The 18,534-nt window shown below is 34.6% G+C and overlaps 1 protein-coding gene across 5 annotated transcripts in view; it reads left to right on the top strand.

Annotated features, from left to right (window-relative positions):
• LOC123679881 overlaps positions 1 to 18,534 on the top strand; it is a 165,010-nt gene that overhangs the window by 43,285 nt on the left and 103,191 nt on the right. The window contains exon 1 of one of the 5 annotated variants that reach the window (XM_045617424.1): positions 12,586 to 12,807. The exons of 3 other annotated variants lie outside the window; for them this stretch is intronic. In XM_045617424.1, coding sequence (XP_045473380.1) covers positions 12,753 to 12,807 — 55 coding nt within the window. In that variant the 5' untranslated portion in view covers positions 12,586 to 12,752. Of the gene's footprint in view, positions 1 to 12,585; positions 12,808 to 18,534 lie in introns of those variants that run through there. One more of the 5 variants, XM_045617425.1, reaches the window with a different exon arrangement.

The following is an 18,534-nucleotide window of genomic DNA, read 5'->3' as shown; positions in this document are numbered from 1 at the left end:
AAACGACTGGGAACTGAATAAAAACGTTAAAAACGAATGAAGAATACAATATTGTTTTTATTCCAATTAATGATTAATGCTCTCTGTCCTAAATGAAAAATGGGCATTTTACAGAAAGAGGTGATGAAAGCTTTTGAAAACGTGCATAAAACAGCAGCATTTTCTTTCATGGGGTAATTAAACCTCTAATACGATTTTAAATGAGCATTTTTATTGAAGGCTCTTCATTTTCAACGAAAACAGGGACAACGGAGAATTATAGAGTGCTTTTTGATGAGTCGCAGTATTTTATATATCTGTACAGGTTCTTCCACTCAAAAGTTGTTGTTACCACACCTTTTTCTATTTCTATGGTATTGAAGTTAAGAGAGGTTTCGGCCAAGCTATTGTCTTCAGAAATTTAAGGTCACAAACTAAGTATACTAGAAAACTGAATAATGGGTACTTGATAAAAGTCAAGTAATAGATGAGTGAACCATCTTTTTTCATAGCTTTCATTATTTTTATTCAGAAATCGAAATTCATCAAATTTTTTAGTAACTGCTATATATTCTGAAATAATTTGCACAGTTGTGTCGCCATCGTTCAAGCATAGCCTTTTGAACTATATTCACTTTTGCAATTGGGCCATAAGCCTTTTACAGCTTCATCTCGGTGTAATTCACCTCTGGTGAAGTAATGAGATCTGCTTTAGCAGGTGGTGATATAAAACAGTAATAAAGAATCTCATCATGAAAAATTAGATGAGTTGTGATGCCTGGATGACACATGTGTTTTCATATTGATATTGAAAAAAAAAATAGAATTTTTTATTTTCTACTCTTTACGAATTGGAGGAATATGATTCATAGATGAAATCCACCAACCTCTGGGGTGCGCTTAGTTTATCTCACTACTTTGCTTCAGATATTCCAAGATGTAACAACCTTTGCACATCAGGGTATCATTTAAATGTGTATTTTTTTTCCGGAGGCATGGGAATTACATAACACACAGTGTTGAGTGCGATTGACGGAGAGGATATGACTTTGTTCCATTATAAGATTTGATATGTACGCATTGCATCTGAATTTATGTTATAATAAATTTGATTTGATAGTTATTCCCAGTCTGTGCCAGTAGATATTTAACTCAATTGAAGGTCTTTCACACTTAGTTCTATTAAATGATCGTCTAGAAATGGTATTTGAAGGTTTTTATGTATCGTTGCTGACAAACCATGGTGCATTTACGGCTCTTCTGGACCAATGGAAGACTTGTAGAGAAGAAGCTTGGTGGAGAAACATATTTGGTTGCTTTTGAACAGTAGCGGTTGCAACGAAGTCATTGTTGTATTTTCCCTCGTCATTTATTCTATTTACCAAACATTACAACGTGTCCGAGGAAATCTTTCCTGTTTTGACTGAAGATAACATCCTCACTTGAGAGGGCTTCTTGCAGTTACTCCGTTGCTATTTTGGGATACCACGAATAGCTGTATTGCCAGCATGTCGTAATGTTTTCAACATTTCGTATCCATACAATGTGAACAATAATGGTGACAGCAGAGATCCTTGCGGGACTCCAGCTAAAAGTGTCCTCTCTGAAGACAGTACTCCTAATCCATCAACTTTGGCTCTAAACGAGATGAAGATGAAGAGTGAGAAACCGATCGTAACCAGTTTTTTCAGCAGTCCTCTGTGCCATACTTTAACAAACGCTCTGGCCCAGTCCAAGAACTCAGTACCTGTGTTTTTTTTACGGAGAAATGCATTCATGATTTGTTCTAGTACTCGAAGCACTTATTGCACATTGGACTTTTGGCATAGCAAAAATAAAATATACCCGAAAGAAATATACACTAGGTACCCAACTAATATTTTTTTGCAAATCAGTTATTTTCCGCTTTTTCAGGGTTTTTATTTTTCAAGGGATAAGGGGAAATAATAAATCATAGTGTGAAATTTTCAGTCTTCAACCTAGCACATCATTAGCTACTCAAAACTACTTCAGTAGGTAATTTAGTCTAAAGGATTCTTGAAATTTGATGATTCGTTTCCAAAAAAAAATTATAACATAATAAATTATACAAAGGTACTATATCTCTTGAAATAGTCAATTTTGTATATCTATAATCCAAATTTGTCGCAGACATTTTGTAATAATAATAATAATTTCAATTGGATTAGTGGTTCAGGCATCAACGTCACCGGGTCTGAATCTGGGCAAATATATTTGAAACAATTGTAAGCTGACCCAATAGGAGGAAGTTAATTTCCTATTTTTGTAGTTAAATATTAACTGTTTTCAATGGTTTCATCGAATTATTGATTATTTCGAATGTTCACATTCCACTCAAGGAAAGTGCTGATAGAGAGATCTCTTTCCTCACGAATGAAATGAAAAATTAAAAATTGATTTTTATATTTTCCTGAAGAGGTCACGTGCTACTATTGACGCCACTGATAAAGCAAGAAATAGTTTGTACCACACTAGAAATATGCTTTAGCCGGGAAAAGAATTGATAAATTTGATTTTTTCTTAGTATGTGTGAACTTAGTATATCCATTGAGCAAATTATTTTATTTGTAGATTCTCTGCCTTTCAAAGTAAACTACCCTATAGAAAGAATAGTTTTTCCATTGTTTTCAAGAGGTTATGTCCAGATTCCTGAATCGGAAATTTATTCTACAGATTGGAACTGACAATACCAAACTCATCACATAACTGTCATCTGTCAATCCTTAGGAAATTCGAAGTTTAACATCGATTGGAAGAAAGTGGATAAATATATTCCATTCTATTTTGATGCCAATAGTTTGAACAGATTGGGCTGCACTGCAGATACCAATGAATAAAATATGGACATGGAGGAACTGCGGTTTCTGCCAAAAACACTGATACGTTGCACACAACAGAAAACCCAATTTCACAAACTGCTTTTTCTTTCCATACGAAATTTATGAAATATTGCTCAATGATATAAGAATATGACATTCATGGCAATTTTAATAAATGCCACATCAGATCTTGCGATAAATATGGGAACTTTGATTCCTTTATTTTAGCTTGAATTAGGTACTCTATGAAAACGAAAATTCAAATGAAATTCGCGGATTCGGTATTCGAAAAAAGTATAGCGCACTATACAAGAGAAGAAAGTTTAGGAAATGATTCCCAAACTAAAATATCGATAAACTTTACTGTGAAAATTGAGTCATGTGTTTCACATATATACCGAATTCATCAAAATTTTTCATAAAATAATTTTCGATTGTATGTATATACAGGGTGTCTCGGAATGAATGCGACGAACTGAAATAATAAACTAAGATCATCAAAATTTCCAATTTTAAAGTTGTACCACCCCTGTCGACCGCCCTTTTTGAAATTATCAGCCCATAGATTTACATTCAAAATTAGTATCACCACATGATGAGAAGTTCAAATTGGAATATCTATGCTAAATTTAAGTACCTCCAAGGTCACCTTCACCTTCACAAGATGATATCTTGTGAAAAAGATGCTATGAGAAAAAAATGTCAAAAAATCAAACTTTAACACCCTGTATCTCGAAAACAAAGCCTTAACAGGCCCATGTTTTATGATCCGAAGAATCCGTCATTTTCGTTTGTACCTTCAATTTAGAACCCCCGTAATATTCAATTATAATTTGCTTGAAATTCATTGGCTTTCAACACTATATTATCTATTTAATTTGTATTGAGGCTACGTTTTTCTTTCATCAGAAAGTAAAGACATAAAGTTTATGTTTTAATCGATTAATGACTTCTCAGATAAAGAAAATTCTGAGTTTCATTGTTTATATCAAGTGAAACAATTTACTGTAGGTAAGGATGAATAGATTTCAAATTTGTTGGAGAAAAATCTAAATTAAACGTCAAGTTAAAACGTTTGAATTCGAATATTTCCTTCAAAGCTTCACTGAGTCGTCTATTTCAATTACCCTTTCGTATGTTTTTCTCTGCCCACATCATCATTTTTCAACTGTACCTACTTTTGGTAATATGAACCATCATGAATCGACCTATTATATCAAGAAGCATAATATTGACCTCTAAGAGTTTTATTACAAGGCCATTTTCAATTAAAGAAGGTGAAGATATTCACAGCGATGTTCGTGGATTGTTCATAAAAGGAGTCTTTCTTATCTTTCCAATAACCGATTGAACGTATGAATTATTGATAATGGTAACGACAGCAGGTAAACAATAAACACAGGAGTCGAAATAATCGATAATAAAATTATAATGGACTCGTTAATTCGTTAATTTACGGAAAGAATTAGTATCGTGTATAACGCTCAGAGAGCTTGTTGCTTTTAATTTATACATAATATCATGTTAAAAATATTAATCTTAAAACGATCATAGGGAAAATTGGAATACGTTTTTTTTCAGTATATTATTGGAACAAAAAATTAAACCTGTCACTTTAAGGAACTTCGAATGATGAAATATATGAATTAGAATAAGATTATTCGTTGGGATGAAAGGACGAAAAAATATGCAGTAATAAATTCTTGGATAGTTGTCGAGACATCAAGAACATTCAGGACTTTGTTGGGACCAAACATTTATACATTCATTACTGGTGACTATACAAATGCTCTGTAACATTAGAAATTTATTCGAACATAATGTTTCACTGAAGTTGTAGTTAGAGTAACTTTTAGCTTAGAAAGATGACAATATAATTGTGGAAACCTTCGTTTAGCAGTTGTAAATATTTCTGGGATTATTATTATTATTGTGATCATAACAACTTCAAAAGATTACTATGTCTACTGCGAACTTTATAAGGTTAATATTGTTTCCACTTTTGAACAACTCACCTTGGTCGATGACATATTTATTTAATTTATGAAAATTTGATTTATTTGAATTGTAGAGTTAGTTCATATTGTAGATTAGAGAAAACAGACTTGCAATTCTCTATAATTTGTTTCATGTTCTTTGATTTCCGTGCTCTAGTTTGAGTATCATTATTTATCGAGAAATAAACTTGTTTCAGTACAAATATCGTGATTGAAATCACCCACAGAAAGAAATAGTCTTATATGCAGGATGTTCCACCATTGACGCGACGATTTATTATGTTTAAATGCTGAAATTGTCTAGATTCTTTCGACACAGTGTCATAAGGCTTCATTAGAGCTACATAGGCGTACAAGAAGTATTGAGAAGAATGAAAAAGAACAAGGAAGTTGTGTTTACCATCAAACAACGAAAGCTTCAATACTTCGGACACGTCATGAGGAACAGCAAATACCAAGTACTGCAGTTACTAATAATGAAGTAGAAGGCAGGAGGGGACCGGGTAAAAGAAGACATTCATGGTTGCACAATCTCAGGAAGTGGTTTAGCCAGACATCCATACAACGTTTTAGAAACGCAACGAACAAGATAAAACTTGCCATGTTGATTGCCAACGTCCGGAACGGATAGGGCACGCCAAGAAGAAGAAGGCGTACAACTTTGCTTCCATCGTTTTTTTCCGAAATTCGAGGCTTTATTGTAAAAAAATGGCTGATTCAAAGTATTGTCCATCGCTGGCCACTACTTTCTTCCTTCTTTCGGGCAGCGTAAGAATTTCTCGTTGAAAAAACTGGTCATCATTCGATCCACGAATCGATCGAATTTTTTACTTCTTTATAAGATCGGAAGTGCTGGTCAGCCTGGCCGTGTGCCATTGATCGAAACCAGCGATAGTCCGAAGAAGCAACATACATTTGGATAATACGGCGGGTGGGGTAGGACTTCTTATTTCAACGTTTCCAAGTATGTCTTGACCACTTTCGCAACATGAGATCGAGCATTGTCATATTGTCATGTCTCTCGTTTTATTGCGGCCGTTTTTCTTTCAATGTTCGGCTCAAACGCATTAATTGCGTTGAATGAGAATCACCTGTGATTGTTGCAGTGGGTTTCAACAGCTCATAATACACTACGCCGAGCTGGTTCCACCAAATACTGAGCATGACCTTGTAACCGTGACTACTCGGTTTGGCCGTCGACTTGGAAGCATGGCCAGGATCTCCATAATTTTCTGCGCTTGGGATTATCGTAATGAACTCATTTTTCGTCTCCAGTAAAGAAGCGATGCAGAAATCCCTTCCTTTGCTTTGCAAGCAGCTGTTTACATGGAAACTAACGCCGTTCAACATTTCTCGGCTTCAACTTGTACGGCACCCAATTTCCTTGTTTCTGAATCATTCCCATGACTTTCAGGCGTTTTAAAATGGCTTGTTGTGTCACTCTCTATGATCCTGCAAATTATTGTTGCGTTCGACATGAGTCTTGATTCGATCAAGTAATGCCTCTATTTCTGCATATTCGAAAACCTTCTCTCTTCAACCGCAATTGCTGGTCTTCGACATCAAAATCACCGTTCTTGAAGCGTTAAAGCCACTCTCGGCTCGTTCTTTCACTAATAGCGGCCTCACCATAGGTATTTGGGAGCATTCGATGAGCCTCAGCTGCAGATTTCTTCATATTTGAGTAAAAAATTAAAACCTCCCGCAAATGACGAGAATTTGGCCCATAAGCTGACATTTTTAATCGCGAATAACTTTATGATGTAGTCTCAAATCGACTAATATTTCGATGGCGTTATGTCTACAAATACCTAAGCTTATTGTACGACATCTACGATCTATTTATTTCTACTGCCACTTACCGCTGCAGCCATCTATTGCAAAACGGCGTAAGCAAAGTTGTATACCTAATAAAAAAATTATTTTTGAGAATATTACATTTAGAAATTCTAAGGTTCATTGATTTCATGCAATCTGAAAATTAAATGAAAAACAGTTTGTTCCATATAAAAAACATTTTGGTCATTTGCACTCTTCTGGTACACCCTGTGTATTTAAAAAAAAATTAGAGAATATAGCTCCAACAGAGCCTTATGATACTGCATCAATCCCTAAAAGAGAGTCGTGTCAATGGTAGAACACCCTGTATATAATTTGTTTTCTATCTGGATTCTTTCAGAAGCCTGAAGATTATACCTCTTGAACCTTTTGTGTGCTGTTTAAGCTTTGTAATTATGCCCCAGCTTCAGTTCCACCACATCCCTGTTAATTTGGTACACAATAGCGAATATTACTTTTCTGATCTTTTCTAGATACTTGGAAGGCTTTGTTTATCTGCTTCAAAACAATCGATATTAATCAAACTCCAAAATCATAGTAGTATATTCTAAAATAAGTCAAGAGTATTATACGATATTTTCTCTATTTTAGTCAAAATATTGTCGAAATTCTATGAAAATTCAGATTATACATCCTAGTGAAAATTTTATTGTATTTTGATAGTTGGTGTGACTGTTTCGAAAATTGACAGATTACGGATTTTGAATTTCGTACGTTCCGAATTTTAAATTGATTTATAATTAAGCATTAAATTCGTGAATTATGTCTGACGAAATCGATTAAACACCACCAAAATTAAGAGAAATTGCGAATAATATTGCAAATCATTCCACTATATCCAAATTATATTATGTTGACAATTGACTTATGTTGAAATTTGATAGGATCGGAAGTCAGTGTAGACAACCACAAAAAGAAAAATATAACTTTAAACAATGCTCTAATGAGTTCATTACAGCACTGTTATTAGTAGATACTGTAATGAGCTCATTACGATACTGAAATAGAGAATTTATATTATTAGAAGAATTACACTGATTTGAAATCTTCTACGATCAATTCATATTGAACAGCTATAATTATCTTCAGGAATATTATAATTCGAAGGAAGGGTTTAAATTTTCTATCATTAATGAATCATCTCCATGGAGATGACATATAAACAAAAAGGTGAAAGTGCTTCGCTCTCATCAACTATTCGAGACATGAAATGATAGAAACGCGGTAATTCAGTTCCAACCGACCGAAAAATCGATTTATCGGAATGTCACATATCATTCGTGAGATTATTTGAACACTGAAGGGTTTTTTAGTGAAACTTTTTCGGAATAATGGGAAAATGATCTAAGTTTCATGCTAATCGAACAGATACGTGAAATAAGTGTTTTTATTATTTGTATTGTGCATTTGTACCGACTTTCCTAATCCTCTGTAAGAATCCTTAATAGGATCAATCGATAAATTGCTCATTTGAAACTCTTCTGTAGCAAGAGTGAGAACGAAGTCTACTTCGATTTTTCGATGAATTAACGGAAATGTAAGAGTATATTATCCAAATAATCCTCAAGATGGGTTCATACCACGTGACTTTCTCGTGTTCTGACAAAGTTCAACTATTCCTCCCTCCTCAGCGTTTTTGATATTCCAAAACTTTTCAGGATGAGTTAAGCAAATTGAAAAGTTCCTCTGATTTACCCTCCTTTTGTACCAAATGCAAGAATTCCAAATACGTTTTTATGTCTTCTTTTTTAATTTTCGAAAAACCGTTTTTTCAGCCTTTGACAAGACTTTTTGTATAATTTTTTTATGTGGATATTCATAAAAAATAAATCTTTTTTCGGAAAGTTATATCATGCATATATTTATTCTTGAATAAAAAAATTCATCTAGTGTTTTTTTTCCATTTCAAAAAAATTAATAAATAAGGAATTTCTGGAAACAAGTACTCCTTAAAATGAATAATAGTGTAAACCTCATATAAATCGATTGTACCGTACGTAACGTAAAATAAAGCGTACTAATTTTTGAACTGATCTCTGAAACGGTATTGACCCCTTGAATGCTTGAACAGTAAGGAGCAATAAGGGAAATTCTGAATATTTTCACAAGATTTGGTATGGTGTATCACTGATATATATTTCAAATAAACTGTTCTAGATGTATAATATTCGATCAGATATAGCACTCACAAAAACATTGACAAACAATTACTGCGAGTGACTAATATTGAAAAAAAATTGTCAATTCAGGGTTGGTATGAATTTTGTTTTATGGTTAATCTAGAGACCGGAAAAATTTGAAAACCAAGATTTTCCATTGAAACAAAAAAAAAATATTAAATACCCTGTCTGACCGAAAATATTTCAACTAGGTAGTGCTAAAGCAATACGGTCAGTTTCCACAAATAGAGATATCACTGTTGCAGGACCATCTACTCTTGTTGATCCAGGTAATTGCTGGTAGTCCTTATAAGGAGTGGATTTCAGTTTATTTTAATGTCCGGCTTCATGCTTCACAATCCTCATTGTTTATTCTCGTAAATAATATACAAATGTTGATATTATCTCAATATTAGGAACCTAATGTTCAGTAAAGAATATATCAAAATATAACTTTGAGTTAAACAGCATTTTACATATGAATAAATGGCAGGCTCAAAAAAAATTTTGAGAAACATCATGCCTTAGCGTTCATCAATATGTAAATAAAAACTTTAGTCAATACAATTTTATATTAACTAATTATTCATATCATGAATGACATTTATATTAGGAAAATATTCAATTGTATGTTTGAAACTTGCTAGAAATGAATCTCTGAATCTTATTAAAATATTTATCGGCATGTGAAGAGTATAAGGTGAAATCCCTATTTCTGATCGAATATAAGTGACAACTTTCATTGAAAATAAGTTTATTTAAATTATCTAGAACGATAATGAATGATATAGAAAGAAAGAAATGTCGAAACACCTAGTTTTAATATAGACAGCCTTACAACTTCCCTATATCTTAGACCAGCAACTATTCCACATATGCTTTTACTACTTCTAAATGAAATGAATGTGTTTAGTCCCAATTTGAATTTGTTGATTCCAATTCAATTTTGTTGAGTCTTAAATTGAAGTTAGAAACGTATAGTGGCTCTTCATTGCAATGCTAATGTCTCTATAGATACCGGTTGCACAATTTCCCCAAACTAAGGGTACTCTATCAAAAAAGTTGAAAGATCATTTGTTAATATTAACGGTCTCAGAATAGTGCCACTAGTAACACCCAACGTAATTACTTATTGATCTTACTAATCATTGTTATTGAAAACAGATTTTCGGTTGAAAATACAATATTATTTATACCGTATCATTTTTTATATCAAGAGGGATAGAGTTAAATGACTTTCAAATATGTGGGAAGGAATTGAAAGGAATTTTAAATTTGAATGAACGGACGAACCTATTGAAATAGTTAACTAATTCCAGAATTATGACGACGGCCAACTATCGAATTCTACGTCAATGAAGATCTTAAAGCAGAAGTTTCTCGGATACCAGAACATCAAAGTTAATTGAACATTAGACCACATCATCACTCCCTTGATTGAACAACTTCGGTAACTACTAAAAAGTATCGAGTTGTTTGCACAGAACATGATCTCCAAAGTTGTGATAATTATGTCAGGAATAAATTTACTTGATTCCCGATGGATAACACTTAGTTCCTTAGGTTGGAAGTTCATTTATGGCAAACTATGAGAGAATACTAATAAGGTAAATTTCATACGTAGATAATGAATGAAGTTGAGAATGAGGAGTAAACTGTTTGTAATATAATTTTATTTTATTCGAATAATATTATGAGGTATATCTTTGAATAAGACACGTATTATATAATCTTCTAATAAAAGCTCTCTGTTTATTAGTTGGTGTTGTAGTGGATGACTGTCTTAGGATTTTTCAAATTAATCAAATAATATGTAGGCTTGGTTAATCGATCGTCTAGAGGTATGATTCGATTACCTGGCCTTTCGTCTTTTTCTCCGTGACTTTGTTAGATTTGTAATAATTAAACTCTTTTGAATTATTAACATCTATTTACAAAGCCACAATTATACAGTACAAACTCAGTATTGAGAAGATCCTAATAACGTCCTAATTACAAGTTTCTCACTACGGTACTGAATTTCGTCTTTAATTCTAGTTTCAATTACTCGAAACGTCTTCGATTATCACGTCTTTGTCGTACTTCAAGTTTTCGGTCGTCTCGTCTTTGATTTGTTCGCGACTCTTCTTAATCTAGTCCGCGAACCGTCTTTTCGTCTTACGTCTTAAGTTCCAACCGACAGAACTTACTCTTACTTCGACTTAGACCGAACTTTACTCGTCTTCGTCTTAACTTGAACCCGTCTTCGACTTAATTTTAACTCCCTGATTGGAACTTACCCTGTCTCGAATATCGACCTCCCCTCTTTCGGCTTGACCACACCCTTAGGGAAACTACCATCCCCTAGTCCAATAAGAGCTTTGCCGTACCGCTCACAAAGATCTTCGCGGATTCCTGGAAATCGAATATTCTCGAAGGACTAGAACCTGATACACCGATGTGACACATCTGGTACGACCGTATTGTCTTCGAACTTTCACAACCCCCCAGTAAATCTCTTCAAGATGTACAACTCCATGACATATCTTCGACACCTCGAAGAATAACATCCTTTTACATTATATGTACAATAACAATTCGTTCCCTGTAAATTAATTGAAACTGTCATGCCCTCGACACTAGAAGAAACTAATAGGTCTCCAAGCATCCGGTTGACCATCGCAATTATTTACAGGGAACAATAACTGGATCCTACATATATATGATTCTTATTCTAATACCATTTCTCCCGTTGGGATATTTGCAGTGACGACGCCAGCTTTCAAAAACAGGGGTGGCCAAGAGGGGGCCAGATTTTTGGGGGGGGGGGGTGGTCAAAGTAAAACCAAACTATAGTTCTGCTAACCTTTTAGTCTCAGTATATCAAATTTTAGGGGAGGGCGTTGAGTAGAATTCAAGGGGAGGCCCGCCCCCCCTGACCTGAGATGGAAATATTGCGAACCATCAAGGGAGTCACACTCAGGTACTGAATAAAGAGTAATTACATAAGAGACGACTGAAGAATTGGGAGTATATGATGTGGTGAGATGGATCAGGACACGGAAAAAATTCTGATGGGAACACGTAGAAAGAATGCCACAATACAGATTGGCAAAGTGGGCTGAAACTCAGAGACTGAACACACTCAGACCGGTAGACAGAACACCAAAAAGGTGGTACGAGAGCTGGAGTTCAGTATCTCAGGAAGATCCGAGAAGAGGGCCCAATTTACAGGATTAAACAGGACGGGGCCCTATTGAAAGAGTAAGAAGAAGAAGAAGAAGAAGAGAAATGTGTCATTCTGATTACAAGTTAAAATCAATGTTTCCGTTGCTTGCTTTCAAAATTAGTTTGATTTAGTAATTTCAAAATCCACAGTTTTTCGGAATCGAACATAAAATGAAAATTTTCGAATCGCTGAATTATTATGACGACCAAATGTTCATGTGAATTCTATGGTGAAACTAGGAAAAATAACCACAAACGACACAGAGAAACATTTCATGGAATCAAGTCCTGGCACTGGTAACATGAACATACTCCACAACTCAAATATCGAAGCTGAATCTAGTTCGAAATGATTATCTTAATGCAACATATCCTGAATAAATCAGTTCATGATTCAGCAATATTTGTAGTGCGAAATAATGTCATTTCCATTTACTTATCATACATATCCCCCTTCTTCGCATGAAACAAGCTTTCATACTCTGATAAACCTCCTCGTATGTACATCCAATTTCCATTTAGTTGAAATTCGACAGCATACACAACTGTTTAGGGTCGGATAGCATTTAGTGAAACGATTTTAGCAACGAATTTGGAGTTTATGCGGAAGCACACATCTCTGAATGTCGGATAATTTCACACAAGTGTGAAGCATAAACTGTATGGCCTCTAACGAATCTACCTACCCCAAGGATGAAGAGCAGCAATAAAGGCCACAATGTGGCAAATGGATGGTCTTAATCGTCCAGTTAAAGCGCACCTCAACGCTGAAGGAGATGGAAATAGGTAGAAGTAATGTTTAATTTTGATGTATAGAAGGGAAAAAGGAAAATTAAATACGATAAAGTTTACAGGAGCTTCTACAAGCTCTATGATGAAGATGAACTTAGATTATATTGATTGATTGTAAGATTGGAAATGCTCATTCTAAACATTTTTTTCCTATCAATATAGGTTGGATTCGTTTCCAAGATTTCAAATATTTTATTTTCATGTTTAAATTAAGAGTAGTTCGACTAACTAAAACATCATGCTTTATGTGTTTCGCTTGTCATTTCATCGACGAGGCTTGTTTCATCTGAACATATACATCATATCATTCACGAATATTTGAACATGAGAAAGTTGTGTGCAGAATGGGTGCCGCGCGAGCTCACAATCGATCAAAAGCAACAACGTGTTTATGTTTCTTAGCAGTGTTTGAAGCTGTTTGTGTGCAATAAAACCTGAATTTTTGCGTCGATATGTGACAATGGTTGAAATATGGCTCCATCATTTCCCTCCGGAGTCCAATCGACAGGCATATGAGTGGACTGCACACGATGAACCGAATCCAAATAGAGGAAAAACACCAGAGTCAGCTGGCAAGGTTATTGCATCAGCATTCTGGGATGAGCAAGGTATAATACGCAATACCATCAACAGCGATTATTGTATAACGTTATTGGATCGTTTAAAGGATGAAATCTTTAAAAAACGACCCCATTTGAGGAAAAAAAATTGTTGTTTCATCATGACAATGTACCACGTCACAGATCAATGAAGACAATGCCAAATTGCATGAATTGGGCTTCGAATTACTTCTGCATCCATCGTTTTCTCCAGATCTGGCCCCCAGTGACTTTTTTCTGTTCTCAGACCTCAAAAGAATTCTCGCTGGAAAGAAATTAAGGACCAATGAAGAAGAAATCGATAAAACTGAGGCCTATTTTGAAGCGAAAAACAAATCGTATTACAAAAATAGTATCGAAAAGCTGGAAGATCACTATAATCGCTATATCGCCTTCGTAGGCAACTATGTTGAATAATGAAATCGAATTTTGCCAAAAAATGTGTTTTACTATGGTAGACCGGGGACTTTTCAATTGGCCTGTTATGTGAAAATCATTTCTATTTTTCCATAAAATCTCATGAATCATCCGGAGATAAAAATCAACTCAATATACATATTATTATTCTCCAAATGGCGAAGACAGTATTTTAGTGTGCTACCGTGATAATAAATGTGAACTGAATTCTCCACAAATAAATTATTCTCATTGTTGGCATCCTGTTCCACCGATTTGTAGCCTAACAGGAAAGGGAAGCTGTTTTTTTCAACAGTCCATTGTTCAACACTGTGAAATATGGTAAAGTTTGTGTTTTAACGTACTTAAATTTATGTAGCTCTGACAGACATCAGGAACAAAGTATGGGGTAAAAAAACTAGTTGAGGTTTTCGATCGAATGATCTGAAATATAATGCTCCCTTCCAGTTTTTCTGCTTTTAATAACCTCAGTTGCTCGCTGGGCTACTCGAGAATGTAAATTGATTCCCCTTGGACCAACATTTTGTTGTCAACGTTTAGGCGGGGATTTTCAACAACGATTTGATGCCTGAATATGTTATAAGGGATCTTTTGAATGCAGATTTGCATAATTTTTGCATGATTTTATGGATGATTTTAAGTTCAACATTGAACATAGTTGGAAATATATGATATCAGCACGATGACACAGCACCTTAGAGAGAGAGAGAGAGACCAGTCGCTGCTGGCTAAAAAGAAAATTCACTGAATTGATGGATGTATTCTTAACAGTAGTAATATCCCTAGGACATTGACAATAGACGTGATAATTGTGTGACAATCAAAAGCTCGTTACTTGGTAATCAAGATCTGAGCTAGAGAAATTTAAAATAGAAGGAAATAGACAAATTTGTCAAAAAATTATGAGGCATTCGTCAATGCCCAAGTGATATTCGGCGAAAAAATTTTCGTCAAAAAAATTTATGACTATTAAAATTCAACTAAACAGTAAATTCGTTGCTGTATTCTTCTATAGATGTTCTATTATCATTACATCGTGGGCATCTCGGGCTGATTTAAATACTATATTGTTGAACGCGTCAATCATAATGTTATAGTCATTATAGTACTTTTTTGCAAGAGTTTGCGCAAAACGTTCCACCTTGTCCTCACTGTTGCTTCTTTATATTCGGTCCCGTTTTTCTTTGTCATATTGACCGCCTAATCTTTTGGTATCAAGGTCAATTCTTCTAAGCTCCTTCAATTGTTCATTCAATTCATATTCTCGTTCGCAGCAAAAATCCATAATTATTTCTCAAATATATTTGTGACTGTAGTTTGTATTTCTGGGAATTTTGTTTTGCTTAGCGAATTTTTACTTTGTCATACTTAGAACATAGGATTTGCAAATCGTGATGTTTTGAAATTTGATTGTAATGAAGTTCAATCGTGTTGTCATAGTGATTGATAGTTGCATTGAATGCATTATCAGTAAAATCTGGACATGATTGGGTGAAATCGTTTCATATGACACAAAATGATAAAATTTGATTGGTTATTAGAACTATCGAAATTATTGATTCGAATAGTTGAAGCGTGCTTATCACAACTCCTCTTCATTTGACGTTGTTTGGAAACTGCGCAATATATTGATCTACTCCCATTTAGGTACTGCTCTATTTTGATGAACTTTCTTCAAGAGCCAGAAAGTGACATTTTGACATTTGTGAGATGTTATGTAGCCAATACACTATCTACTTCCCACCATTACAATACAAATCAATACATTCAATCCACAATATTCAAATTATTTGGAACGTAGTATGACTAGCAGATATATATCATTAGACATGTCGATGCTTACAAGTGAACAAAGAAAACAATTCAGTATTTGAAAGTCATATAGATTGATTTGATTGTGTGTTGTTTATATGTAATTTCCAAAGAATGAAATGCTTAATGAATGAATTGATAATATATCTCGATTCTCGACTGAGGCAGTTTCTGGAATTTGTCCCAGAATTAGTGGTCAAAAATTCTCCATCGTATTCTACGACCGAAAACAGTAGGGGAAGTCAAATGTTTTATCGATAAAACTTCTTGAAGCAACAGCGAAAATTATGAAATTAGTTCAACTTCTACTGTGAAAATATTTCATTCTTTTATATCGATTTAACAAACTCTTCTCGTTTTTCAATCGAATGCTCTATTTTCAAGAAAAACTTCTAATCATGAAAATGTTGCCTCGAATTTAGAGAGAACGGAAATGGAAGATAATGCTGTGGATGACTTTCATTCTCAAAAAAACCGCGTTACGAAAGTAAGAAAACAAAACCCCAAGAAAAGTTTCCCTGCCGTGTTATTTCACGAAGAGGTTATAACGTTACAATTGCCCATGAGACCCTAAGACTGATTTCTAGGGGTGGTTTGGCTTATTTGGCAACAAAATGAACAACGATATTAGAATATGTTAACCTGAATTCACAACTCCTTCTCGGATTTCTAACTAAGAAATTATAGAGAAATGATTACATTTATCATAAAATAAACTTGAGAAGGAGTTTTGCTGAAATTATTCGACATAAAGAGAATTCTGCCAAACCTGAAATACGTTTCTACAAGATGGATGATTCTAAAAAAAAACACTGTTTCGAAAATAATCATTTCGTTCTGGTGAGATTATTTCTTGTTGAATGCAAATATTCATGTCAACACTTACCGAGAATCCCGACACAATTCTCGCCGATAAATCAAATTCTTCCTTTCAAATCAAACTAGCATGGTTGAAATCTAAAACAAGCTACGCATCTTTCCTGAAGTCTCGATAATTATTGGAAATCTTTCAGAAAATTCTATCTGTTTTCTCCTCTAGATACGCGCATCTGCATCCCGACCAATCGCATACGATGAATTGACAAATTACGTCTTTGAAAATTCCAGGTGCGTAACTTGAATTGAATCGTGCAAAATCGTTGCAAGGTTATCACAATTAGCCACTGAGAATTTGTGATTTAGCATCTTTAGAACTTTTTATTTGGGGCTATGTGGAAAATAAGTTCTATGCCAATGCTTTACAATCAATTCAAGACCCCAAATATTGAATGCGTTTAGTTATCGAAGATATACAGCCGCAAATTTCATGAAGAGGAGTATATGAAATTAAACTTTTATATAACGACCTGACGTCAATAAAGTCGAATTTTTTTGACGTTTTCGGCAAACGTTGTTCTTCCGTTCCCTTGGATGGACCAATAATATTCTGTTGTAGGCAAATGACAACTGGAAAATGTGTCGTACGTAGTACGAATAATGGTCTGGATTTGGAGTCACATATTAGTGATCTATGACAATGGAATGAACGTTGCTAGGATACGATTCGACATCGAAAAACTGTCACGTTAGTTTCCTGATAAAATTAGATTTATTGGAATTAATCATAGAGGTTTTCGCGAGGTGATTTATTTGCGTTACGATGGTCATTGAATAGGAATACAATTTTTTTACTTCGATGGAAATAGTCGAAACGCAGAAGTATCGCAGAAAATTGTTCAATAACAAACCTTTAATTGGAATCGACTAAGGAAAACAAAAATTAACATCTTATGAAAATTTCACAGTTTGCATTCTCAATGTGTAGATTGGTGAATAGATTAAAAAACGCCGTCCGCCTTCCACAGTTCTACTATAAAAGATAGATGCATGAAATTTGGCATTAATCGGTTGTTATACTACATTGATCCTCTCAGATCAAGAACAGGATCCATGAATTTCTAAAGTAAAAAATCATTGAAACAAATTGAAATGCATTTATTTCACAGGAAATAAACAATGCACATTTATGGAGTTGAAAATACTCAATTCAACTATATTATAAAGGGTGTTTTTTTAGAGCTATGGAACTTTAAATTGCAATAAAACAACGATGGATTATTCGATTGACATGAATTTCATTTAACCGCAAGATAATCTTGTGGCATTACATTTTAAATATGATTTCTGGCATATGACCGCCACGGCTGGCTCAGATGTAGTTCAATCTGGACGTCCAATTTTCGATGACTTTTTCCAACATTTGTGGCCGTATATCGGCAATAACACGGCGAATGTTGTCTTCCAAATGGTCAAGAGTTTGTGGCTTATCCGCATAGACCAATGACTTTACATAGCCCCAAAGAAAGTAGTCTAGCGGTGTTAAATCACAAGATCTTGGAGGCCAATTCACAGGTCCAAAACGTGAAATTAGGCGGTCACCAAACGTGTCTTTCAATAAATCGATTGTGGCACTAGCTGTGTGACATGTTGCGCCGTCTTGTTGGAACCACAGCTCCTGGACATCATGGTTGTTCAATTCAGGAATGGAAAAGTTAGTAAACATGGCTCTATACCGATCACCATTGACTGTAACGTTCTGGCCATCATCGTTTTTGAAGAAGTACGGACCAATGATTCCACCAGCCCATAAAGCGCACCAAACAGTCAGTTTTTCTGGATGTTATGGTGTTTCGATATACACTTGAGGATTAGCTCCACTCCAAATGCGGCAGTTTTGTTTGTTGACGTAGCCATTCAACCAGAGGTGCGCTTCATCGCTAAACAAAATAAAATGGACGTAGTGCGCTATACGTATTCAGCACAGAACCATTATTTCCGAATTGAAATTGCACTATTTGCAAGCGTTGTTTAGGCGTGAGTCTATCCATTATGAATTGCCAAACCAAACTGAGAA

This window comes from Harmonia axyridis, chromosome 5 (genome assembly GCF_914767665.1).
Source record: "Harmonia axyridis chromosome 5, icHarAxyr1.1, whole genome shotgun sequence".
Classification (NCBI taxonomy): domain Eukaryota; kingdom Metazoa; phylum Arthropoda; class Insecta; order Coleoptera; family Coccinellidae; genus Harmonia; species Harmonia axyridis.
This window is presented reverse-complemented; position numbering and strand designations above follow the sequence as displayed.